The sequence below is a fragment of the Loxodonta africana genome, chromosome 8, assembly GCF_030014295.1.
Source record: "Loxodonta africana isolate mLoxAfr1 chromosome 8, mLoxAfr1.hap2, whole genome shotgun sequence".
Taxonomy (NCBI): Eukaryota; Metazoa; Chordata; class Mammalia; order Proboscidea; family Elephantidae; genus Loxodonta; species Loxodonta africana.
This window is the reverse complement of record NC_087349.1, coordinates 57,581,429-57,609,379: the sequence shown is the minus strand read 5'-3', so window position 1 is coordinate 57,609,379 and position 27,951 is coordinate 57,581,429. Positions and strand designations below refer to the sequence as shown.

Genomic DNA, 27,951 nt, shown 5'->3' with positions numbered 1-27,951 from the left:
TACAAAATTTATAAAATGTTAAGTTGATACCAAATGATAAGTGTTAAAACCAAATAAGCTTCTAACTGCAGCTGAGGACTCTCACCTCATATTAAAAAGAAGGCATTTCAACATGAGAACCTAGCAAGAAATTAATGAAACAATGAAATGTGTAAGTCATTTTTCTGTGAAAATTTTAATCACCTGGATAGACAACTGAAAGAAAATACTTAGCTTAAGTCTCTGGAATAGAACCTCAAACTCAGTCTCTGGTAACTAAGACACATTTAAGCAAATAGATGAAAATCAGCTGAATAAGAAATATATACAGCTTTTAATAGATTATTAATTTGGATGATCTTTTTAAAGGTTTTGTGTAAGCCTATTCATTTTTAAAACCTCAATGACATTCTTCAATAATAAAGATGGGAATTTTGAAAATGAAAAATGGTTAGGATCATCGGTTTTCACTTGTAAGTTTAGATGGGGTAGACTGAACTCTAATAATTTGAGCAATGGAATTCCAGACATGTGCCAGAACAACATAAAACTTCAAAGGTCTTCCCAGTAGTCAAACTTACATAAACTGAACATTTACAACTTAAAAACATCTGGCTTTTACATAAAATGTTTTCAAGATGGAGTCAGGCCTGGACTTGTCATCTCTGTTGTAGGGCTTGCAAGGTAGTCATTAGATTTTAGGCTTGTTAGAGACTTGTAACTTGCTACTGATGTTAGAGACCCACAGAGCCCAAGTAATGAGGGAGTGTCTTCTTTACCTGAAAATTAGGATAAAATAACTAAAATCATTAATTGCCCTTGAAGAATGATACCAATAAGATCCTAAAACCATTAGAAACTGTTACACTTTACAAAATATTGAAAATATATCTAACCCTAAAACTAAAGATCTACTATTTCTCAACATATTTGATCTTGTAGTAGTTTCAGTGTCGCCCTTAGAAACAATATAGGGGATTATTCATGCCTCTTATAAAAGTTCTAGATATGGATGTTTGGTATATCATGTTTTACAGCAAAAATAAAAAGTTGCCTTTTTTTGGAAAAGATGTTTATGTTCAGTCAGTAAAGGATAATAAAAAACTAAATGAAATCAAATAACAGTAACACTGCCCAGGCCACAGAAATACCAGGAAATCCATACTTAGGCAAAGTAATGCATTAGGAGCAGGTTGATCTTGGTCAGACTGGACTGCCCCAACTCAAAAGGAGGGCTTGATTTAGGGAGACTTTAATCATTTATCAAACAAATATTTATTCCGCACCTACTACGCATCAGGAACTTTGTTAAGTTCAGTACCTCGACAGGTCTGTGAAAGGAATGGTAGCAGATTTATTTCTGCAGCTGTGATAAAACAAGTTCTTTCCAGAGCTGAGTTAATTTTCAGCCCAGAGTGTGCAAATACTAGCTCTAAGTGGCTGGTTTGGGGCTGTGAAAGCCTAAGTTTTGAAAGTTAGCAGACTCCCAAAGAAGATGGAAAATTCAGGTTTTTACGCAGTTATAGAAATGTAAGTTGAACCAGATATTAGATGTTTCTCAACGTTAAAGTTTCAAACAGCCCCTCTGAATGTTCCCACAGTCCTTTGTACTCCCCCACCTTGTCATACTATATGGTAATGGTTTACAGTTTATTAAACTATACTCTGAGAAAGGACATGGGCTTTGTTGGGTTCTTTATTATATTCCCAGTGTCTAACACACAGTAGCTGCTCATGAAATTATTATATAGTTAATTGAATGGATGATTCACTGCCACTGCACTGGGACTCAAGATAGCTCCCATGATCTCTTTAACTGTGGCCTTGGGCGAAGCATTTTCTCTGAGCCCATTCTTTTCTTTGTAAAATGGGACAAATATCAAAAAATGACTATGCTAACTTCATAGTTTTGTTGACTGGTAAAAACAGGAAGATACTGTGTTAGAAAAAGCTATAGAATAGGAATTGTTACATTCAGATTTAAAATGTTTATCATGTCAGGGCCAAAAAGTATAGGTATTATAAGCACCCTTCTTTTAACGTTTAAGCTTAGAGACACTTAGGTCAAAAATATAACAGTATTTTCAAAAAAAATTATATAGGAGAGTTGTTACATTCAGATTTGAAATGTTTACCACGTTATGTCAGGGTCAAAAGGCATAGATGTTCCAAGCACTCTTTTAATATTTAAGCTTATGAGACCCTTCTGAGACCAAAATCTACTCTCTGGAGTTCTTGCTAATTGCTCCAGAGGCTCAACTGCTTTAGATAGCCTCCCCTCAATTTCTACTTCATTACACATGCCACAGTCTTTTAAAGAAATTTACTGCTAATTACATACATTTTTAATATAAAGGTTATCATACAGTAATTGCAAAAGACTATATACAATTAAAATGTTTAAAACAGTTACACATGCAGCTGTAAAAAACAATGAGAAATGGAATATAGCTCTGTATACTGTTAGGCAGTGATTTCCAGGATATACTGTTAAGTGAAAAAGGCAGGATAGTTTGTACAGTGTCTTTTTATCTAAAAAAGAAAGGGAATATGATTCTGTACAAATCTGTTTATATTTTAAAAATCAAAAGAACAATTCAAAAACTAATAAAATGTTTACCTATGAAAGTGGGAGGAAACATGGTAGAGGTGAACTGTAAGCACAGTAATTTAACTGTAAACACTTAGAGGAGTATGTTCTCAAGATAAAACAGTTGCAAAGGAATCTTAAGCTATACTTAACAATAATGTTATTTTGAAACCAGTATGTATAGTAGGATAAAGCAAACAACTAATTATGTAATTAGAAACCAATATTTTTATATTAATAAAAAAGATATAAAACCAAATAAGAAAAAACCTGAATCTTATATTTGAATTACAAAATATCAAATAAATTTATGATACATTTTTCTATAAAAAGAAATTCCTAGCTCTATCCACTGGAAAAGTCTAGTAACAATGACAAACCCAATAGCAATAAGCCCTCCTAAAGCCCATACTGTGGTCCCTAAATCCATTTCCTACTATAAGGAGGCAGAACTTCTTGGAGAAATAACTGAGCCTGGGTATGCTCAGGCATTAAAGGCACCAAAGTAATCCAGAATGTCTTGTTTTACCAGAAAGCAAGGAAGCTATGAAACACTACTTGGATGTCAAAAGCACACATGAGCGAACCTTAAGGGTCTCTCACTGGCCAAATAGGACAGTGACCTTCAGATAATAGACAACGAGAAGGACCCATTACTTAATCCTGTATCCTTGCCAAAGATGTTTAATCTGAACACTTTAACCTGAACATAATAATCATGAACGATCAGACAAATCCAAATTCTTGAATATTTCATACAACTGGCCTATCTTATCAAATATATAAAGGTCATAAAAGACCAAAACCAAAACAAAAAGTTGTGAGAGTACTGTTTTAGATTAAAGGACACCAAAGAGATTTAACACTAAGTGCAATGTGTGATCCTTGATTGGATCCTGGATCAAAAAAATAAGTTATAAAAAAGAAAGGAAAAAAAGCTTTAAGGATATTAATGGACAAGTGGAGACATTTGAATATTCACTAATTATCAGGTAATATTATAAAACCAAAAGCAAACCCATTGCCATCGAGTCAATTCCAACTCATGGCAACCACATACATTACAGAGTAGAACTGCTCCATAGGGTTTTCTTGGTTGTAATCTTTACACAGTTCACCGTACCTTTCTTCCACAGCCACTGGGTGGGTTCAAATTGCCAGCCTTTAAGTTAGCCACCCATTGCAAACAGCTTGCACCACCCAGACTCTTATCAAGTAATAAAATACTGATGTTAAATTTCCTGAGTGTGTTAATCATGTGGCTTTGTAAGAGAATGTCCTTATCTCTAGGAGATACTTACTGAAGTATTTAGAGTATTTACTTGCAATTCACTTTCAAATGACTGAGGAAAAATGAAAAAGTGGATATGTGGATAAACAGTGGAAGTACATGCAAACTAGAGGAAGAGCAAGATTACACCATGTGTCGCAAAATATTGGCATTTGATGATTCTAGGTAAAGGGTATACTAGTGTTCACACTCTTTTCTTTCAACTTTTCTATAGGTTTGAAATTATCCAAAATAAAAAATTAGGGTGGAAGAAGAGACAAGCCACTTACCAAACCCTCCATTGTGTCGCAGAGAACTTTTGAGTGCCCTTTCTTTCACAAAGAAATTTTGTGAAAGTTTTAGGTGGTGTATTTTATATCTCCCAAGTTTTAGGTAGTGTATGTCTTAGAGTCCCTTGGTGGTGCAAATACTTAAGCACTTGACTGCTAACCAAAAGGTCCACCCAGAGGTGCCTCAGAAGAAAGAATTGGTGATGTACTTCCAAAAAAATCAGCCGCCGAAAACCCTACAGAGATTTCCGGTTAATATGGCGTCTTGGATACACACACTGTAATTACCCCCTGACAACAAAAACTCAAGAAAGTAGGTAAAAGAGACACAAAAAATGACCACGGATCCCAGAGTATCAAACAGAGAGTTGAAGAAACAGTCTGAGCACCTAGGGGAAGGAGAGGCAGAACTAGGCCAGCAAGTAAACATTCCCAGACTGACCACACCCTGCCTGTCAGCAGGCAAAAACATGTTCACTTTGGGAAGTGTTATGGTTGGAATCGTATCTCCCCAAAAATATGTGTCAACTTCGCTAGTCCATGATTCCCAGTATTGTGTGACTGTCCACCATTTTGTCATCTGATGTGATTTTCCTATGTGTTGTAAATCCTACCTCTATGATGTTAATGAGGTAGAATTAGGGGCACTTATGTTAATAAGGCAAGACTCAATCTACAAGATTAGGTTGGATCTTAAATAAATCTCTTTTGAGATATAAAAGACAGAAGTGAGTTGAGAGACAGGGGACCTCATACTACCAAGAAGGTAGTGCCAGGAGAATAGCATGTCCTTTGGACCCAGAGTCCCTGCACTAAGAAGCTCCTTGATTGGGGAAGATTGATGACAAGGACCTTCCTTAGAGCCAACAGAGAGAGAAAGCCTTCCCATGGAGCTGGCGCCATGAATTCGGACTTGTAGCTTCCTAGACTGTGAGAGAATAAATTTATAGCCATCCATTTGTGGTATTTCTGTTATAGCAGCATTAGATAACAAAGACAGGAGGGCACTGAACAACCTGGAGTGAAGAACCCAGGAAAGCAACTGCAAAGAGATCACAGCTGGTGGTATAGGTTCTGTGCAAACAACTCTGAAAAGAAACTATGAGGTGGGTAGGATGCGGCCATTGACAGGACACTCTGGGGTGAGAGGGAAACTCAGGAGCGGTATAGCCTTGAAATCAAGGGGGCGTGTCTCTAGAGCAAGTGAAACAGACTGAGTCATCTAAATCTTAGAGAAAGTGTAGACAAGGAATACACAATTGCAGGGAAGTAAAGGGAAGAAACAGAAGGGCAGATGAGAGCTCCAGCCTCTTTGAGCAGTACCAGAAGGAAGGAAGCTAGGTGTTAGTCTAGAAACTATTCATTGGTGGAGTCACTCGGCCATTTATACAGGAGCCACCCAGTGAAATGCCAAACCACAGAGTAACAACTAAAAGACTCTGCCCCCCAGAATTGTCCTGTACAAACAGCCATCACACCAGCCATCCGAATTAGTGGGTGCCCTGAGTGTGTAGGCGGAGAGAGCCAAGGCATGCAATCCTGGACCCGCCCACCTCAAGCACAGGGGGTCCATACTGACACACAAGCCCAGTCACACCCTCCACACCCTTCTTGAGGTGTAGGTGACTTGTGCCTGTGCGCCCAAGCCCTGTTCCACCCACCACCTCCTCTTGGAGGTCCAGGCTGCTTGCACTTGTGCTTGCAAGCCCAGGCCCACTCATCACCTCTTCCCTGAGATGCCACCCTGTATCTGAGATGCAGTCACTTTGCACTCGAGTGTGCGGCTATGGCCACCACCCCCTCCCTGAGGTGTAGATGCGAGCAGCTCTGCAGGAGAAAGATGTAGCAGTTTGCTTCCATGAAGATTTACACCCTTCGAAATCCTATTGAGCAGTTCTATCCTGTCCTTAGGGTTTCTATGAGTCAGATTCGACTCGATGGCAGTGGGTTTTAGTTTTATATATAGGATCCTCAAAGGGAAACACAGACAAAACCCTACAAGAATTCAGGAAAACAATACAAGAACAAAATGACAAATAGACAATTAGAAATCATACAAAAAAAAAAACCAAGAAATCCAGATCAGCAATAAAATATCAGAAATAGATAACACAATGGAAGGACAAAGAAGTACAATTGAAGCAAGAGACAAAAGAGTCAGTGAAATAGAGGACAAATACCTAGATAATAATCTGAAGAACAATCAGATAAAAGAATGAAGAAAGCCTAGGAGTTATGTGGGACATTATCAAGAGGAAAAATTTACACATAGTTGGAATTCCAGAAGAGAAGGACAGGAAAAAAAGCACAGAAAATTTTTGAAGATTTGTTGACAGAAAACTTCCCTGTAATGAAAGACAAGAAGGTTTCCATCCAAGAAGCTCAAAGAACCCCATACAGGATAGACCCCGAAAGAAAGTCTCCAAGACATATCATAATTAAACTCTCCAAAACCAAAGACAAGAAAGAATTCTGAGAACAGATCATGAAAAACGAAATAAGACTAAGTGCTGATTTCTCAGCAGAAACCATGCAGGCAAGAAAGCAGTGGGATGACATATACAAAACACTAAAGGAAATGCCAACCAAGAATCATATATCCAGCAAAACTGTCTTTCAAATATGATGGTAAGACAAGGACATTCCCAGATAAACAGAAATTAAGGGAATTTGTAAAAATCAGACCAACCTTACAAGAGATATTAAAGGGAGTCCTTTGGACAGAGAACCAATATCAGACAACAACCTGAAATTAAGACACAGAACAGCATCACCTGGATACAAATCCTGACAGAGAATGCTCAAATAAAAAATGAAGCTGCAAAACTGAAAACAGGTAACCAGAGACGTCAATCTGTCAACAACAACCACTTCAAAAAGGGGGAATAAATGGTGTAGTTATAGAATTTCCATATGGAAAGGAAGTCAAGGCAATATTAAGATATAATAGACCGTTTTAAACTTAGGAAGAGAAAAGTAAATTACCCAAAGAAAATTAATACATCTACTCACCAAAAGAAAAAGAAAATCAAAAAGACTCAGCAAACATAATATCGACAACAACAAAGGAATGAAAAAAAAAATCCATTAAAAAGAACTCGGCACAGAAAATTAGGCAGAACAAAGAAACCATTAACACCACAATAAAAGCACAACAAAATGGCAATAGTAAATTCATACCTACTGATAATGACACTGAATATAAATGGTTTAAATGCACCAGTCAAGACACAGAGAGAGGCAAGATGGATAAAAAAAACATGATCCATCAATATGTTGCCTAGAAGAAACACACCTTAGATACAAAGACATAGATAGGTTAAAAATCAAAGGATGGGAAAAAATATATTACAAACAGTAACCAAAAGAAAGCAGGGGTGGCAATAATAATCTCTGACAAAATAGACTTCAAGTCAAAATCTACTATTAGAGTCAAGGAAGGACATTATATAATGATTAAAAGGATCAATCCACCAAAGGGATATAACCATAATAAGTATTTATGTGCTGTGATCATTAAGGTTATGTGTCAACGTGCCTAGGCCATGATTCTCAGTGGTTTGATAGTTATGATGTAGTTCAGCAGTCATATGATAATGTGATCATTTCCATGATGAGATTTTATATAATGCAATCACCTCCATGATGGGATCTGCTGTGAGTAACAAATCAGTTGAAAGGGAGTTTCCTTGGGGGTGTAGCCTGCATTGAATATATAAATGGACTTTCTGGCAAGACTTGTGGGCTTTTGCTCACTCTGGATCCTGCAGCTGACTCCTGTTCATCTGACCTCCAGTTCTTGGGGCTTAAGCAAACAGCTTACCTGCCATCTTGCTTGCTGATCTTGGAATTTGTCAGTCTTCACAGCCCGTGGACATGAACCCTGCTGTCTGACCTTGGGTTCACCAGCCCCTGCAGCTGTGTAAATCAGGAGAAGCCTCTATCCTGACTCGTGGACTTGGGATGCTCTAGCCTCTACAACCACGTGAACTATTTCCTTGATAGCTCTCTCTGTCTCTCTCTCTCTATATATATATTTATACACTTTACTGGTTTTGTTTTTCTAGAGAACCCAGCCTAAGACATCTACCCAATGACAGAGCTCCAAAATATATAAAACAAACTCTAAGAGAATTGAAAAGAGAAATAGACAGTTCTAAATAAGAGTAGGAAACTTAAACACACAACTAGAAAGAAACTCAACAAAGATACAGAAGAGCTAAATAACACAATCAACCAACTCAACCTCACAGACATATACAGAACACACCACCCAACAGCAGCTCAGTACACATTCTTCTCCAGAACACATGGATCATTCTTCAGAATAGACCATATATGAGACCACAAAGCAAGCCTCAATAAATTAAAAAAAAAAAATCAAAACAATACAAAGCATCTTCTCTGCTGTGAAACTAGAAATCAGCAGAAAAACAAGGAAAAAAATTAAAACATGGAAACTGAATAACATCTTAAAAACTATAGGGCAATAGAAATTAAAAATGAAATAAAAAAATTCTTAGAATCAAATGAAAATGAAAACACATCATATCAAAACTTTTAGGACACAACAAAAGCAGTGCTCAGAGGAGAATTTATAGCAATAAATGTACGCTACGCATCAAGAAAGAAGAAAGGCCAGAATCGATAGCTTAACCCTACAATTTGAACAAATAGAAAACGAGCAGCAAAAGATGTCCACAGTCACCAGAAAAAAGGAAATAATAAACATGAAAACAAATAAATGAAATAGAAAACAACAGAAAGAATGAACAAGACTAGAAGTTGGTTCTTGGAGAGAATCAATGAAATTGACAAACCACTGGCCAAACTGACAAAGGAAAAAAATGAGTAGATGCAAATAACCAAAATAAGAAATGAGATGGGTGACATTACAACAGAACCAAGTGAGATAAAAAAGATCCTAACATAATATTATGAAATATTGTACTCCAACAAATTTGAAAACTTAGAAGAAATGGACAAATTTTTAGAAACATACTACCTGCCTCAACTTAGGTAGGTAGTATGTTTCTTTAAATAGAGACGGAAAATATAGGTAGAAAATTTGAACAGATGCATAACAAAAGAAGAAACTGAAGAAGTCATTAAAAAAAAAAAAAAATCCAACCTCCCAACAACAACAAAAAGCCCTGGACCAGATGGCTTCACTGGATAATTCTACCAAACATTCAAAGAATTGACACCAATTCTACTCAAACTGTTTCAGAGCACAGAAAAGGAAGGGCTACTCCCTAATTCATTCTTTGAAGTCAGCATAACCCTGATACTAAAGCCAGGCAAAGACAAATACATGAAAAGAAAACCCTGTGGAGTACAGTTCTACTCTGACTCATGTGGGGTCACCACCAGTCAGAATCAGCTGCATGGCAACTGGTTTTTTTTTATCGTGCCTCTCAACTGTAATCTTCTGCCCAACGACAACTGCAGAATTTTCGTTTACCTTACAATGTTTTTGCGCTATCTCTGCCGCTTTTCCTTATTAAGTGGCTTCTGAATTAGGTGAAACCACTACATGAGCCTTGCATCAATCCTTCCAGTATCCTCCAGACTGGGTAGAAAAAATGAACACAATTATTTGTGAATGAGGTCTGCTCTGCTCCCTCCAAAACCAGTGGATTGTATTAATGTCAATTTTATGGTTGTGATATCTGCTTTATTTTTTACAGTTGCATCCTAATCTACACTTATCTCAAAGTAAAAAATATCTTAATATGAAAAAGAGGGCAGCTACAGACATTTCTTTAAAATGCAGTAAGTATTCAGCAAAAAGTGCAGAATGGAAGGGAATACTAAGTGAACAGTACTGAGCTGAGTGTGCATATATATATTTTTTTCTGTACTGCTTAAGTATATCTTCAGAGTAAATTACTAGATTTGTGACTGATGCATTAGAAAGTAAAAATTAATTCTAAATTAATTTAGGGACACTGACAAAGTATTTCCATTTGCTTGAGTCTGTGTCTCAAAAATATTTTACAGTTTTCCTCATATAAATAAATTTAATAAGAAATGTTCAAAGTCTAAGTATTTTATCTTCTCTGTTGCTATTAACATTTTTTTTTCTGATCAGTACAATCTCTCATTGGTTATTGTTTTTGCATGGAAAGGCTATTGGTTTCTGTATCATAATTTTATATTCCACTACTTTGCAAGAATACTTTCATTGTCTTAGTTTCACTACTATTTCTCTAATAATAGAGATATAGTTGTATCATCCACATATATAGTTGTACTTCTTATCCATTGTTTATACCTCCTTTTGAATTTTCTTCTCTAATTGCATCAGCTAATCCAATCCTTCCAGGATAAATTTAGTGGTGAAAACAATGCATATCTTTACCTTGTTCCTGATCTTAGTATTTCTCTATTAAGCAAGATGCTGCTTTAAGACAAAGACATACATGCATACATTCATGTAAAGTAAGGATTCAATTCCTTTTTTTCTTAAATGTTTTTGTCACTTACGTGTTAAATTCTGTCCCAGGCTTTTTTGCATTTATGGAGATAATCATATGATTTTCCATTTTAGATCTACATTGTTGTATTATATTAACGGATTTCCTAGCAGTGAGTCAACCTCGCATTCCTGGAAAAAATCTCATCTGGTCATGGTGCATAACTTCCTTTTGGTGGTGCTAGACTCTGTTTACTAATACTTTATATAGAACTTTTGTATCAATATTCGTAAGTGGTACTTGTCTATAATTTTCATTTTTCATACTGTATTTATCAGGTTATACCTATTACCAAAAATATTTCGGAAGTTTTTCTTCATCTTCCATGCTTTGGAACAATTTATGAAGCACTGGTCTCTATGAGCTGGAATCGACTCGATAGCAATAGGTTTGGTTTTGGCTGGGAATATCTGATCTTTGAAGTATAAGCAGAAATCCCCTGAGAAACCATGGGGGCCTAATCTTTTCAGTAGAGTAGTTCCTTAATAATGTCCTCTATTTCTCTTTGAGTCGGAATCGACTCGACGGCACTGGGTTATTTCTCTTCTAGAAATTAGTCTGTTCAGTTTTTCTAACTTTAATGAGTTCAATTTTCTTAAAGTGTATTTCTGAAGGAAATTAGCCATTTCCTCTAGGTTTTTTAGAAATCAGCAAAGTGGTCTTTTATGATTTTTTTAATTTCTTCTTTTTCAATGATATCCCCGTTGTTTGTTCTTATATTTGTGTTTTCTTTCATGATTAAATTAACTATATATCTTATTTGTTAATTTAAAAACAAATACAGGCTTCTTGATTTATAAATTAGATTGACTGTGTTTCTCTTCCCTATCTCATTAATTTCTGCTTTTATCTTTATTATTTCCTTTCTTTTGCTATCTTTTGGTTTACTTCGTTCTTTTTCTAGCTTTTTGAATTGAAATTTTTTATTTATTTTAACTTTTTCATTTTTACTGATGAAAGTATATAAAAGCTATGAATTTTCCTCTGATTATTGTTATAAATAAACCACAAAATCTGATATGCAGTATTTTCACTGTCATTTTTTAATTTATAATTTCAACTTGTATTTATCTCTTTTCCACTCAAGCATTGTTTCTACTAAACTAATGGAAGGTTTATTAATTTCTAGGTGGAAGGGTCTTTTTGAACAAAAAAATTATCAATAACGTCTAGGGCTTTTTTTTTCCATAATGATCAGGAAGTGCTATTTGTAATATTTCTACTTTATGAATTCATCACTGTTTTCTTTATGAGCTAATATATCATCACTTTTTGCGACTGTTCCATCTGCACTTAAGAAGTATGTTATCTATTATAAAGGTGCTAAGTGCTGTGCATATCCAGAAGATCTACATTATTTATTATGTAGTTTAAGTCTTCTATATTCTTTTGTCTCGTGCTGAGAATAAATAACGTGCTAAAGTCTCCTATTCTGACTGTGTTTCTATCTCTCCTTATATCTCATTGTTTTTTTTCTCTTATTTGGTGCACAGTCCTGACTTAATTGAGGCTTTTGGCATTAAAATATGTCATTCTTTGTGATGTTTAATGCTTACAGGCTTAAATTCTACTTTATCTGATATTAGGTTTGCTACCCCTGCTTTCTTAGTGTTGTTCTTTTCCTGATATACTTTATTTTTTAGCCATTCTGATAACTTATAATTTTGTTACACAGTAAAACCCATGAAAGCTAGAAATCTGTTAGAGAAAGAAAACTCAAGTATTTTCCACTAGAACGATTACTTCAGCCTAATAAATATTCCCTGAAAGCCGGAACCTGTGAGATGTGGATGGAATCAGAAAATTGTTGGTATTGCAACCCGAATATGAGGAAGTGCGGATGCGAAAGCCGGACATAGTTTCAAGAAGTACAAACAAGAGTCAGAAAAGAAAAGCTTTCCACTTCCCTTTGCACTGTTATTGTGTGTGTGTGCTGTATATTGCCACTGCTCTCTGAGTATGTCTATTCTTTGCATTTTTGTATTTTTTTTTAACCTGTAAACTTTTTTTGCAGCAAAGAACAACATCTGTAAGTTTGGAAGAAGGTAAGAAAAAAATACTAATAAATTCCTTTATTTTCATTAAAATCTAGCAAAGCACACTTTTCCCCCTTGTCTTGGAGGTTTTTAGTTCTCACTTTAGCTATTTATAATTTTATACATGTTACTACAATTTTCAAAATCTACTCCTTCATTTCTTTGAAACTCTTTCTTTCAAAATTTCTTGTTTTACTCAAAAAATAGAGAAGCATTTTCTCCCTTAACACATTCAATTGTGTACAAAAGCAAAAACATTCTTCTCATGTGTTTTTTTCTTAAATATTATACTGAAGAGTGCTAACTTTACCATGTAATAAAGTTGATAGTTTTGATTTTTTTTTCTTCTTGTTTGAGATGTTTTTGAGAAGATCATAAATTTCTTAATTTTTATAAGAACTTATTTCCTTTTTTGTTTCCTTCTTTAAAAAAAGCCTATTCCTTCACAGCCATGGACAAGAGAGTGAGAAATTTATCTCTAATAAGTCTGATATTGTCAAAATAACAGAAGAGAAAAAGGACCGTCAAGGAAGCTGTAATTAAGTTCAAATGCAGCAAAATGCAAATTTACTCAATTACAAAAGAAAAGGATAAAATAATTAAAAAATATATGAACAGCACCAAGGTAAACATTGAGAAAGGAAGGGATGGAAATTATACAGAAATCGACAAATCTTTTTTTGAGTGATGTCTTCTTGCCTCTGCCAAAAATGTTCCCATTTCAGGACCTATCCCGCAAGCAAAGGTGAAGGAAACAGCAAAACTTTTAAGAAGTGAATGGACTGTCATTGTCTAACAGGTAGCTTCAGAGCTTCAAAACAAAAACTCGAATCACTTGCAGTGTAGCTTGTGGGGAGTCAAAGAAGGTTGACAAAGACATTGGTCAAAACTGGTTTACAAAACTAAAAGAAATCATAAGGGGAATATGATCCCAAAGACACTGCAAACACCAATGAAACCACTCTATTTTATAGGGCAAGGCCTAACAGGGCTCTGAAAATGAAGAGGAAAAAACATTTGCAGGGTCGGCTTTTGAAAGAGTGACTTACCACCCTCTTGACCAAGAGTTTTTTGATAAGGCTACGGACTTTGAAATTTGTTTCAGTAATTTAGTAAAAAAACAAAACAAATTAATCAGTTGACATTAGATGTTTTTATTCAAAACTGAATTTTACCCATATCTTTGTTTGAATATTATATGCACATGTCTGTACATAATATGGATAAGAATGCAAATCATAAAAAATGTTTTACTTCTTTTCCAGTACTGTAAAATCAAAAAGAAATATTTTCTAGGTGCTTTTTTTTTTTATGAGGTAGGATTCTTAACAGAGATAGAAAAGTGGTAAGACTGCACCCTGTCAAAGGCAGAGAACTTGCAAGAAGACCCAGAAGAACAAGGCAGTCTTGTCAAATTCTGACTCTCCCATGTTTCACAGTAGATATTATGTGTATTATGTTATATTTACCATTTTTCCTTCTCTACACTTTTTTTTTTACCATTCTGTAAATTTCTGGTGTTCACTAAAGTATGCTATATTATTTTGTTGTTACATTTGCTGTGTTTCTTTTTCTACATAAGTTTTCTTTACTCTCTCTTTTTAAATTCTTTGGTAATTCAGAAGGCTTGTATTTTTGCTCTCATTGTTACCTTTGTGCAACTAGAGAAGTTTGATGACAGTCTCATTCTCTTCCCCTTGTAAGTTGTTTGATCTTTTTGCCTGGAAGCCCTAAGTATGTTTTTTTAATTTTTAATGTCTAACAATTTTAGTAGGATGTTTTAGAGTTGATTATTTCAGGTTAATATTTTCTGGTATCCAGTTAGCCCTTTTAATTTGTAGATTCAGATCTTCTTTTATTTCCAGACATTTTTTTGTAGTGTATACACTTAAAATAGTTCTTTTCCAGTGTTTTACCTTCTTCAGTGACTCCACTTTCGTGTAAATTTGATCTTCTGTGCTTGTTTTACAATTCAACCACCTCCTAACTTCCTTTTCTTTTCCTTTATCTCATTTTCATTCTCTTGCTTGTTTGCCTGCTTTTCTTCAATGTTCCATATTAAGTTTTCTTTGAACTCTATTCTTTATGGGACATATAATTTAATCTCAGTTCCGATGACTTTGTCTTTTTCTTCCATTTTTTTCTAGAGCTTAATCAACTGTCCAACTGTCATTTCACTTCTTGTTTCTTGGACATTTCTGTTCTTAGTTCATTATTTCTGATTTAAAATGTTTTTAGTATATCGCTAAATGCTTGTTTGAGGATATTTAAATAGAATAATACGGTTGTATTACCTTTTTTTTTCTGTTTCACTGTTGTTTTGGAGGGGTGTTTCATCAGCTGAATTATTTTCTCAATTTATATAGCATTTTTAAATAGTAATTTTATATAGATAGAGTGCTCCTCAGGATTTCAGTACACAGAACTAGTGGGTTTAGGAAAATATTAATTTAAGAGCACCGTTTTCTGTCAGCACACCAAAGTATAGTTTTCTTACCGTAGTATGGCTTTTATTGAGGTGGAAGAGGGTTAGGACACTTTGGGTGGAGAGGATGCATGTCCTTTAATTTTTCTTTCTTTGGTTTTACACAATCCTAAATTTCTTTTTCTTGTTTTCTTTCTCTTCCTACCACATGGTTTTTAAAAAAGTTCTCTCCCTTCCTTTTAACTCTCTTCTGCCCCTAGGCGTTACCTTTGAAGCACTGCTTCTTTGTATCCCATATCTAAATGCCAGCCCTTTCCACCAGGACAACTTTTTTCGTATTTTCACACTTACGGTTGACTTTCTGGATGTGATTTCTGACCATTCTTAGGCCTATCACTAATATCACAATTTTTTCTTTTGCAGACTGGTTTTCCTAGACTGTCTTGCTCTCCATTATGACTTGTTGCAGGTGCATGAGAGATAGCCTGCTTGGATTTGGTGTTTCTTTTTCTTTTTTTTTTTAATTTTTCTACTCACAGGTAATTTGAAATTTAGTAATTTGGCATCTTCTAGCTATACCAAAGGCTCAGATTTTTTGTGGTTTTATTTGTTCTTCTTGTTTCTCTGTATTATATTTTTTAGAGGATATGTTGATTTGAATTTGCATCACTGCCATTACCTCAGATACCCAGAATTCAGAATTCCTAAATTCACTTTTTTTAAACCAGATTTGAGGTTGAGAGAATTCTAAGAATCTTACCAACTCATAATAAGAACATATGTTTCTTTTCATATCAGCTGTTTCTGTAGTTTATTTGGTTTATTATTTAGCCCTTTTTCTTGGTGGGCTGAGTTAGTATATTTTTGGCCAATGTTTACTTTTCTTTTTGCTTTTAAGGTATTTTATAAAGCATTTGGGTACAGAAATTCTACATATAAGTTCTTATCTGTTGTTTAAGTTTGAATTTTTAAAGTCATTAAATTTATCTTCAAAGTCTCAATGTTCACTATTACTCTTGTCCTGTTTACATTAATTGCCTATAATTAGAAATTAGCTCAAAATCCTAAAATAAATGTATTTTTTAAATGAAGAAACATCACAAATAAATCTGTAGTATGCATCAGCTTAAAAAACATACATATTCTACATTATGACAGCAAATCCAGTTTATTCTCTTCCATTTACATTAGTGTCACTAAGATACTCCAATATGCTAACTATATTATCCATATCATCAAAAAGTTATATTCATTTGTAGTTAATATATACTACATCCTAAAATATTATAATATACTAAGGCCCTTTAGAACATTTCAACAACCATCTTAAAGGAGCAGAAAATTCAGCTCAAAACAATATTCCCATTGTCTGTACCAGATTCCTCACATCCTATGCCACTCATTCATTATCTACTTATTCTATCAGTAAATACTTAATAACTGTCTTTAGAGTCACTATGAATTGGAATCAACTCGACAGCAATGGGTTTGGTATTATGTGTCAAACTCTGTGAACACTCTGGTGAAAAGATAAGATCCCTACCCTCATAAAGCTTACATTTCAGAGTGAGTTAAAGACAAGAATCATAATATAACACACTGTAACATTATAGAGAGTGTATGGCAAAAGGTGTGGGTAGGACGGGGTATCTAAAGTCAATGAAACCTTCTGTAAAGAGATGGCCTTCTTTAAAGAGATGGCATTTGACCAGAGACCTGATAAAAAGTCTACCATGCAAAGATCTTAAGAAAGAAATTTCAGAGCATGGGAAAAGCAAGTGCAAAGATAGTTGAGGCAGGGAACAGTCTGAAGGGTAGCTAGGAGGTCAGTTTGCTGGGGCATAGAACACAAGGAACAGAGTGGTATGAAATGTGGCAGAAGCTGGCAGGGACAAGGTTATGTAGGACTTGAAGGCCATGATAAGCAGTCTGGATTTTCTTCTGATTGCCATTGAAAACCTTTGGAGAGTTTTAAGCAGGGATATATTTTTGGTTTATGTTTGTAAAAGATCACCGATTGTTGTGTGAAAAATGGTCTTAGAAACTGAAATGGAACCATGTAATTGGAAGTAGCCTGAAAAGTCAGGAAGATGCAACCCAATGGAAGGGAGGTTGATAGAACACAGCTGAAAGAAATAATAGGAAAAAAAATAAAACTCTTTCGTGTTTATTCCACAGGTTTTTCAGAATACTCAATAAACCAGAACCAAAAGAATGAGGAAGTGGTCAATTTTACCAAAAGCTGCTGAGAGGATTAATAGGATGAAGACAGAGAACTGACTTTAGCAATATGGAAGTAGTTCATGACCTTGATAAAAGTTATTTTAGTAAAGTGGGGTCGATACAAAAGCCAAGTTGGATCAAGTAAAAAAAGAGGATGGGAAGTGAGGAAATGAAGGTAGTAATTATAGATGCTCTTTCAAGAAGGTTAGCCACAAACACATGAGAAAGAAAGAAGGGCAGACCACTTTTAATCGTAATTGCAGCTTAATTCCTAGCATGCGTTACAGCAATATCACTCTTCAGCAATACTCTGCAACCAAAATAGAGACGGTGAATAAAAAAGTAAATTTCAAATAGATTTTTTCTTACCTTCAGTGATTAAATTTAATGTGTCTTGTTTCCCATCTCCTTCTTGCGACTGGCCTGGATCAAGCGAGGTCTGAGAAAGGCTAACTTCAGCTGATAACTGGTCAAGGCTTTGATAACTTTTCCTGTAAAAGAAGGATGAAATACTACTATAATTTCTTCTAAAAAAAAAAGGATTTCTAGAGATATTCTTTAATGATTTTCTTCAGTTTATTGAATTCATGATTAATTTCTACTCAGCTTTCCCCCTGAATTTTGTCTTTATCCTGGATCCAATATGATCTCCATTACATTCTTCCCCCCACCCTCTTTAGAGGTATATCTGTTTAATCCACTGAAAAAAGAAAAGAAAAACGATTTGTCAAACAAATTTAAGTCCTTATACCCAAGTTTGATTATCTAGCTGATAAGAAATGGAGAGTTCTGGTTATTACCAATTTTCAAAGGATCAGAAAATCTACAGGTTACTCTTAAAGCAGAAACAATCCTGGCATAATTTAATACTAACCTATTGTCTCCTAAGCACTTCAGAATCCTTCAATACCTTCATATTACTACAGAGAGTTGTTAATAACAGTAATAACAAATTATTATTACAGATTCTTATAACTTAAAAGGTTTTTAAATGTTGGATAATAAAATGTCTATTCAGTTATTTTAATACACCATCAAGATAATTAACCTCCTTTCCTCATCTATTTCCTATTATTGTGAGGACCATTTTCTATTAATCTAATTAATTGGGTGTAAATTATAACAGAAGAAAAATTCAGTTATAAATGGAAATTAAAGGAGTAAGTTAATGAGATTTATTAACTTTTCCTAATATTTAGTTCTATTTCCTATTATTGTGAGGACCATTTTCTATTAATCTAATTAATTAGGAGTAAATTATAACAGAAGAAAAATTCAGTTATAAATGGAAATTAAAGGAGTAAGTTAATGAGATTTATTAACTTTTCCTAATATTTAGTTCTTCAGGTAAAAACGACCAAGAGATATACACAACTGTTGTGTTTTTCATATTTAATGTAAGAGAACAGAGTTAACTATTATTTCCAAATATAAATTATTTAGGAAAAGGAATATTTTGGAGGATCAATATCAGTTTTACACAGTAGCCAACGCTCCATCTGATTTCCTAGAAATGTTATCTATTTTACAGGGAAGCACATATAATCTGAATGATCTACTTCATAGTTACTCTCTATTCATAAACACAAGAGTAGACTTGGTCACAAATTTATCAAAAGTATGTATATTAGGTATGGCTTGAATATATGCTGAGCCACGATTTTATGTTAATCGTATCTCCATTCAAAAAAAGGAGGAAGGGGGGGAATATTCCTTTACTAAAATTGGGTTGACTGTTAAAAATAAAAAAAGGCAAAGCCCAATAGGTTTACCAAGACAGTGGTTATTTGAAGTTGCTTTTGTACTTATTCCTTATCAATTAAGATAAAATTTTACAGGATTTATTAATGAGATAACAGTTATCTATTTGTTTTTCCCTCTAAGAAATAAAGTGACGAAAGAGGTGGTAGAATAACTTTACTAGACTAAGATACAAGCAGTATTCTCAGTTTATAGTATGATGATTTTTCAAATGTCAATAGTACAAACGTTCTTAATTATAATTTTTAAATAGCAGGAAATTTTTGATAATTATAATAGATAATACTTATATGTGCTACACAGCATGTAATAAAAATGATAATATTTATGTAGAACTTACCAAAAACTAGGCACTGTTCCACATATTTTATATATCCTAACTTATTTAATTCTCACAACTATCCTAGGAAGTTGGCATTATTACTACTCCCACTTGCTAGAGGAAGAAACGAAGGCACAAAGAAATTAGATTTGAAACTAGTAGACTGGCTCCCGTTCTGTCCCCTTAACTACTACACTATTTCCTCTCTAGTATAGAAAGAAAAGATCTGGCTTCTCATTTTATCAGAAATCCTTCTTAAAGAACAGCCTTGTTTGCTGAGAGACCACACAAGTATACTCTATTTAATCGCATCACTGAAAATTCTACTGAATTCCTATTAAAATCTTATTTCTTTAGCTATGGGGGAAAGCAAGAGCACAGGAAGTTAATAAAAGAAGTTACAAATTTCTTTTTCAAATTATTTATCTGAGCCTAAGAGATAGGAGGCTTTCTTTTTAAATTGTATTATGGCTTAAGATGAGTTTCTGACACTAATTTTTTATCATTGTAACCTTTAATATTTTTAATTAAAAAATTATATATAGAAATATTTACAAACAGCAAAATACGCAGAAGCAAAAAGACATAGAATTCATTTAATATTGTAAGGATGGAGAGTTAGACAGCACACATTAACAATAATCTCAAGGACTGCCACTAGTACTCAAAGGAGGAAAGCCTGTAAAAGCAGCCTGTGACAAGAGCAACATAAAATTAGCTTTTTGGCTGACCAGTGAAGTTCTTTTTTGAGAATCACACTTCAGAATCTAAAGTGATTTTGGAAACTTCTACCTATTAATTTTTCACATTTAGTGAATAATCATTGAATTTAGAGGCTTTATTTAACCAAGTATCAGTGAATATAGAAACAGAATATGATAGATAATGATGTTCTGGGGCAATAAGGAAAATTCCAAGCCAAAATTAAGCATCCAATTGATAAGATATTAAGAACAGTACCATTCAGTGTCTTCTTTCCATGAAAATGACTACAGACCCACCATCTGAGAGGAAAGCAGTTCAGCTGCTTTTAGTAGTGACAAAGAATGGGTTTGGCTTTCACATTCTTACCTGATTTCCAGTGTGACTGGCAGCTCCATCTGACAAGCATCTTGTCATGCAGTAAATTATTTGTCTATGGGGGTTCTGCCTTTTAAAGTCCACTACTAAGTCCTATTTTAGAATCCTAAATGTAACCCATCAGACACATCAATCCAATTAACAACCTATTACTATTTCCCAGAATAGGATTTAAAGTATATCAGTAGCTTACTTAATCAAAATCTAAGATAGTAAGAGTCATGCACTATGACTATATAAAAGCTTATGGTTTAATTTTGCAATTACACTGTTAAACATAATTAAAATTAAACATGCAGGAATTATGCCATATGCCGTAAGCATCTGGGATGTAATAAAGTCCACTAAATTCAACATCTAACTACTTAAATATTATGTTGAAATCACTTAAATACAAACTTCTATATACAGGACTGGGTACCAAAAAAAAAGTAAATTAAAAGAAAATTAAGCAATAGGCTTGAATTAGCTTATTAGTAAATTTTTCTACAATCTTATGTTTTGAAACAATGATCAGAAGTAATGATATGGATAATCGATGTCATTTATTTTCTCACTAGATATGTAGAGGTCAATAATAACTTACATAATCTGGTAGTAGTTTAAGGAGCCTTGGTGGTACAGTGGTTAAAGTGATTGGCTACTAACCAATAGGCCGGCAATTCAAAACCACCAGCAGCAGGAGAAAGATGTGGCAGCCTGCTTCCGTAAAGACTTACAGCCTTGGTAACCCTATGGGGTTGCTAGGAGTCAGAATTGATTTGATGGCAGTGGGTGGATGATGGGTGGTAGTTTGGCAACAAAGTGTGATGCATAGAAGGATCATTCATACGCAGAAAATAAAGAAAATACACAGAGAGGCACTTGAATGTACACAGGGAAACAGGTATACTTTTTACTCTTGGTTTGATTTCATAGAAATTAAGAAAAAAAATAACCATTTGCCACAGCAAAAAGGCTTGGCAATCTATTTCTGAAAACTATTGTTGTTATTGTTGCGTGCCATTGAGTAGATTTGATTCCAGCACATAGCAACTCCACGCAACACAGGAAAACTGGCCCGTAAGGTTCCCTAGGCTGTAACCTTTACAGAAGCAGACTGCCACATCTTTCTCCCACAGAGCCTCTGGGTGGGTTCAAACTGCCAACCTTTCAGTTAGCAGCTGAGTGCTTAACCATTGAGCCACCAGGGCTCCTTTCCAAAAACTAGACAATAAAACCCTTATAGACCATATCAGAACATTGTCTAACATGCTTGCTTTGGACACATCATCAGGAGTGATCAATCACTAAAGGGAGACATTATGTTTGGTAAAATGTAGAAGGCCAACAAATATGTGGGAGACCCCTGGTGAGATGGAATGGTATGATAACCACAACGATGGACTCGAGGCTGATACAGGACTGGCAAATGTTTTTTTCTGTTGTATATAAGGTCGTCATGAGTCAGAGTTGACTCAATGGCAGCTAGCAACAACAACATAGCAGAATATTATATTCTCTTAATTTAGTAAAATTAATGGAAGGACATAAGTACAGTCTGATGGGGAAGGATACATGTGAGTCATGTAAATATAAAACTGTAAAAGATTGTTGCAGCCTCAGTGTTTTAGTAACTACTATAGGTGAGAAACGCTAGAAAGATAACACATGGAACAGAGAGCCCCCAATACAAGCAAAGTGATTGTATTTACTCCTCAGAAAGTCATTAAGAAAAAGTAAAAGCCTAAATAGTAGATCATGAAAGGCATATATTATAGCTCATGATTCTCAATAATTTTGCAATCTGAATAATAGCCAAATTGGGAGACAGTGACAAATTTAGAAGACTTAAAAAAGCTTCAGTAGAAAATATAAATATGATGACCACATAATCTTTTGCGTTGGGAATATGTCAATCAGGCAATAATCTAACAAGATTATATAACAGATTGTATATATATATATATAAAAAGACATTTAAATGGAACTTATTGGAAACAAAAGAGCAATTACTCTATTTAAGGGAAACAATTACTATTTAATTTTAAAACAATTACTATTTAATTAATTATGTATTTAAGGGAAAGTGCTTTATATAATTATTGTTGCATTTTTGCTATAAGCCTACAATGCTTTAACAGTTTTTAAACATGATATTCCCATGTTTAAAATGAAAGAAAAGATATAAAAACCAGCATAGCTAATCTTGTCAGGTCTAAGTAAACAAGAAATGAACTAGAAATCATTTTTTAAAGCTTCATAAACAAATGAGTAAATGGAAGTAAATTTAAAATCTTCCATTTTAAGAAGTATCCTACCATGAATAGGATAACTTAGCCAAAATAGGAAATGGCTCAATTTAAGAAATATCAACAGGACCAACAAATTCATTAAATAAATGAAACTGCATACTCTCTTTCTTCTCTAAATTGTATGTGAAAGAAGTTACAGAGATTCTAGAAAACAGCTATAGAAATGCTATATTTTTAGCAGGAAAAATCTTCCAGCATTAAAACTATGACTAGGTTTAGGGCTCGTTTCTCTCTCTTCAGGCTACCAAGAGAGCTAATGATCCTTACTAAAGAGGTGTTGGCCACTTTCCCCATAATTTGTAAGGTTCTGCTGAACATATTTAAGATATTGGTCAAATTAAAAGGAATTAATGAACAAGCAGTTCAGGAGCCTTGGCTCATATTATAAATTTGAGGAGAGTAAAAACTGGATCTCCATGAAAAAGTATTTGTTTCAAACATGATTTATGGAATATTCCTCTGTTCTGAAAATCCAAAGTCTCCATTTCTCCATGAGAAAGTTGGGGCTATTTTATTCAGAACAGTTGGGGATTTGCTGGTCATTTTAACTTTACATAAGGTTCAGAATGAAGAGCTTAGGAACCTTGGATGGAATACTCTCCAAACCTGGAAGATACAGGGTTACATGAACAAAAAAGACTAGATAGAGTATAAATAAAGATTCATCAAGCAGCTATGAAGTGCAAGGCAATTACCTCATTTGATCCTTATCATTTTGTTAGACAGGCTTTGGAGCCCTGGTGGCACAGTGGTTGACAGTTTGGCTGCTAACCAAAAGGTCGGCAATTCAAATCCACCAGGCACTCCTTAGAAACCCTGTGAGGCAGTTCTACTCTGTCCTGTAGGGTCCCTCTGAGTCAATACATATATGGAAAGAGAGGGTCAAAGAGAAAAAGTATTGCTCAGTGTTACACAGCAAGGAAGTAGCAGAGATTACTACAAATCCTGACTTTAACCTCCAGGTCCAGCGCTCTCTGTACTACACTGGAGCTGCATGCTTTTTTGTTCAGAGATATCATTTTGGCAATATGGCCATCTAACAACAATACCGACATCTAAGTACAGATAAAGGATGTTGCTGGGGAGAAAGCTCTGTCCCTTCTTAAGCTAATGGAGTAAATCAGTTACGAAGTATAAATTCTGGATCCACGTAAAACATGAACAAAATGTTTCACTACCTTCTTTTTTGAGACTGCAGTTTACTTTTTCTGCTGCTATAATGCCAAACCAAATAAACCAAACCCATTGTAGTGCAGTTAATTCTAACTCATAGTGATCCTACAGAATAGGGTAGAGCTGCCCCATAGACTTTCCAAGGCTGTAAATCTTTATAGAAGCAGACTGCCGCATCTTTCTTCTGTGGAGCAGTTGGTGGGTTCAAACCAGTGATCTTTCAGTTAGCAGCTGAGCACTTAACTACTGCACCACCAGGGCTGTTACAATACTTTGTGAAAATCATTCACTATTACTACATGCAGAGATAAACTAGAAATAAATCTTCCACTCTAACTCCTCAATAGGTAGCTCTGTGGGCAGGGAGGGGTACATGCCTTTTGGTTAAAATATTTTACTTTTCCACTACTTAAAGTGGTGATGTGGAAATTAGGGAAAAAAAAAGGCGTACTCTCTTAGTTTATCAAGATTTAATGTTGTTATGATATTTTTGCAGTTAAAAAAGCAGGAGTACGTCATATGTTATATATAGGCAATGATACATGCTCCAATTATTTCTATAAATTCAAATTTTCAATCACAAATTAAAAATACAGTAAAATAATATTCATTTATTAAAATAAATATGGTACAGAAAGGTAAAATTATATACTAGATAGTAAGATATATTGTAGTTATTCATAATTTTGGTAAAGATATATAAAGGAACTAGATCCCAATACATAAAAGACCTAACTAAAGTCAGTACCTTGAATCATACTAAGAAGCTTGCTGCAGATGTTAAAGAGGGCTCTACTGATCTATTCTGTAAATACCTGCTCATTTTTCCTACTTATCTCCAACATCAATAAAACAAGACAAATGCACTAAAGTCCCTAGCAAATCTTTTAATAACAAAGGCCTGGAATAATGACAAATTTATTTTGAGTTCTATCTTTGACAATTGAAAAAAATCATACAGCGAAGCAGCTGGCAGTTACGTCTGTGCTAAAACATTCCTTGTAGAAATGTCTGGCTATTAATTACCTAGTGAAGGGCACCCTAAGAAGCACAGGTAGAAGTATAGCTTCTATCAGTGAAATTTAAAAAACAAGGACTCTAAAAGAAGAGTAGGGAAAGAAACAAAATGAGAGAGGGAAAGAAGGGAAGAGAGAGTAAGAGAGGAAAGAAAGAAGAGAGAGAAAGGAGGGAAACGGAAGGAAGAGAAAAAAGAACAGAAGAGGATGACAAGAAGAGAAAGTGGGAATAAATAATCAGAAAATTAACAGAAGAAAAACAGAAAAGATATTGAAAAACTGACTAAGATATTAAAGTGACTAAAAGCCAAAGAGGGTAACACATTATACGAGCTCTAAGATGAAGATTACCTAAAGGAACACAGCTTAAGATTTTGCAGCTCTCTCAACATTAGGACACTATGACTAAATGAAGTAGTCCTGAACATTCAGATAAGGAAACAGAAAAAGGATCTATGGCCCATAGGTGGAATGATTATATCTTGTATAGCTTCTAAAAACTAGATTCATAGAAAATGAGCAAAACTCTTTCAGACTCACTAAGCACAAGTTAGTATCTTTCTATCCTTTCGTGAGATGGAATTTTGTTTTCTAACTTGTAGGAAAATTAATCCTAAAGTAAATACAACACCAAAGCTCAAAGACTTAACTGAAAAAAAGGCTTGGCTAAATGATAGTGAGAATTGGGTAGCTGGTACATTAAAAGTTAACAATTTCTCAAGATATTTTACTTCCCCAGGGTGCCTTGGCTGTAAAACATTAACACATTCACTGCCTTAACCTAACCTTACAAAGCCAAAGTAGTCCTAACTCCTACCTTTATCCTAAACTAATAATGAATTTAGAAAGAATAAATGAGAAACCAAAGTGAATAGCTATATGGTTTCGGTACCAAATTTGTTAATTAGTTGGAAAAAAAAGTATTACACTTACTCATACCACTGTTTATTGTGTTTTCGGTAAAGCAACGTATCCAAGGCAACAGCATTGACATCCAGAGCTCCTGGGGAAGGCCACTGGTTGGTGAGGTGGGCAGTTAACTCTTGTCTTGATCTTAAATCATTATTCTTTAGCACAGTCCTGTGAATATTAAGATGGTGAGTCCTTTTGTTTTTATTGTTCTGCAATGGCAGAGGAACCTAACGGTATCAATTTAGGCCCCCAAAATTCATCTTTTTTAAAAGGTAGGTTAATAGACTGTGTACAGAGCTACAGCAAGGCTGACTGGGGTTATGACTATTCTGTCTTCTACAGTATGTACTTTTAATTCTTTTACTGCCGGCTACAAAAAATCACTTCCTATGGTTCCCAAAGATATATTCCTAAAGGACATCATTGTTTAGAAATAACCAAAAAAAAAAAAAAGCCTCATGTTGCTTTTTATATCTTAACTAAAAAACAATGGTGACATCTTAAAGGTATAGCTTATCAGATGTCAGTTAAAATATGAAAGTAAAAAAGCCACCTGTATGATTTTCTAACTTCAAAATTCAGAAATAATCCATAAAAGTAATTTAACTCAGTAAACAAAAAATAATCAAAATGAATTAAAAATTGAATGTAGAAAATTATAAAATAAAAAATCCAAGAGACTCCTATATCTGTTTTTTATAGAAGTGGCTAGTAATAAATCTTCATGAAAACCATTCAATCAATGACAAATGCATAGAACAATATAATCCACTCAAATATTTCAACCACAGAATTAAGCCATTTTAACAATTCACAGCATTCTTTCATTTTTGTAGAACCATTACTCATTAATCACAACTTGCAAAAGAATTAGCTTGCCAAAATTTTAACTTGACCAACCAACTGATGATTGTCAAAAGACTAATCCAACACTTTAATTGGTAAAGAAAATTTAAATGCATAATTCTCTTTGCAAAGGTTTTACTCTATAAACCAAAAAAACCAAACTCACTGCCGTCGAGTCAATTCCGACTCATAGCGGCCCTATAGGACAGAGTAGAACTGTCCCATAGAGTTTCCAAGGAGCGCCTGGCGGATTCAAACTGCCGACCCTTTGGTTAGCAGCTGTAGCACTTAACCACTATGCCACCAGGGTTTTCTTTACTCTATAAAGGGTCCTAAATTACCTTCTAAGCAACCTACATCCTCTAACAGGAGTCAATGACTTTCATGTACCAAGGTTCTGGGCCATTAACTCATAAGCAGGGCAGTAATATGTGCCTGCCACTAATGCTCACAGACGACACTCCTGTGGTGTACGACAGAGTTGGTGAGGTGCTGCCAGCACACTCCAGTGCTACAGAAAACCTGCTTCTCACAGGAACTATTCAGAGCAAAATGTGAGAAAGGCAAATGTGCATCTGTGAGGAAACGGCACTGGTAGAACTCAATAATAACTAATTGAACAAATCTCCAATTTAGAGTGTATATGTTTGTTGGAAAGTGAAAAGGTTTTACACCTCAGAAAGCAGAAAGAGAAACTGAAGTTTCACAAAAGTAAGATTTTATACATTTGTCCACGGAGAATTTTTAGCTAATGACAAATTAAGGTAATGTTTTTAGACCTTTGTGCTTAGAAATTCTAATGATACTGTTTTCTATGGGCAGCTGCCAGTCCTCTGAAACAGATTAAAGTGTTCTTTTGCTTATCGAATATGTATGTTTTAGTCCACAGATCATCTACTTTCTTTTTTTTTTGAGGCATGTGGAGACAGTAAATCTGGGCACTTGCCCTATGACTATGAAAATGAAAGGTTCCTGGAGTGTCCTTGTGTACGGGCCCCCTCTTTCACCATGCTGGTACACTCTGGAACAGGCAAGTGAATGAAGTTATGTCGAAAATCCCACCCCTGCATTTTGAATCTTGACTAGAGTAATAAATAGACAAAACAGTTTAGTGCTCATTCTAGCAGCAGGGCCCTGACCCACCTGCACCAGCAGAGACCATTCCTGCAGTTCCTGCTTCTCGGGCCTCTTAAGTGGCTATGCCTACCTCTTTCCATAGGTTCTGCTGGCTGCCTATCTAGTCTGTTAGTTGTTG

General features: G+C 34.7%; 1 protein-coding gene across 1 annotated transcript in view; it reads right to left on the bottom strand.

Moving 5' to 3' along the window:
* Nucleotides 1–337: 337 nt before the first annotated feature.
* Nucleotides 338–27,951, bottom strand: part of RUNDC3B (RUN domain containing 3B) — a 143,011-nt gene continuing 115,397 nt past the window's right edge. Inside the window, exons 9-10 of the mRNA XM_064289949.1 lie at nt 17,662–17,783; nt 338–758 (exon numbers count right to left, since the gene is read on the bottom strand). Coding sequence (XP_064146019.1) covers nt 613–758; nt 17,662–17,783 — 268 coding nt within the window. The 3' untranslated portion in view covers nt 338–612. The remainder of the gene's footprint in view (nt 759–17,661; nt 17,784–27,951) is intronic.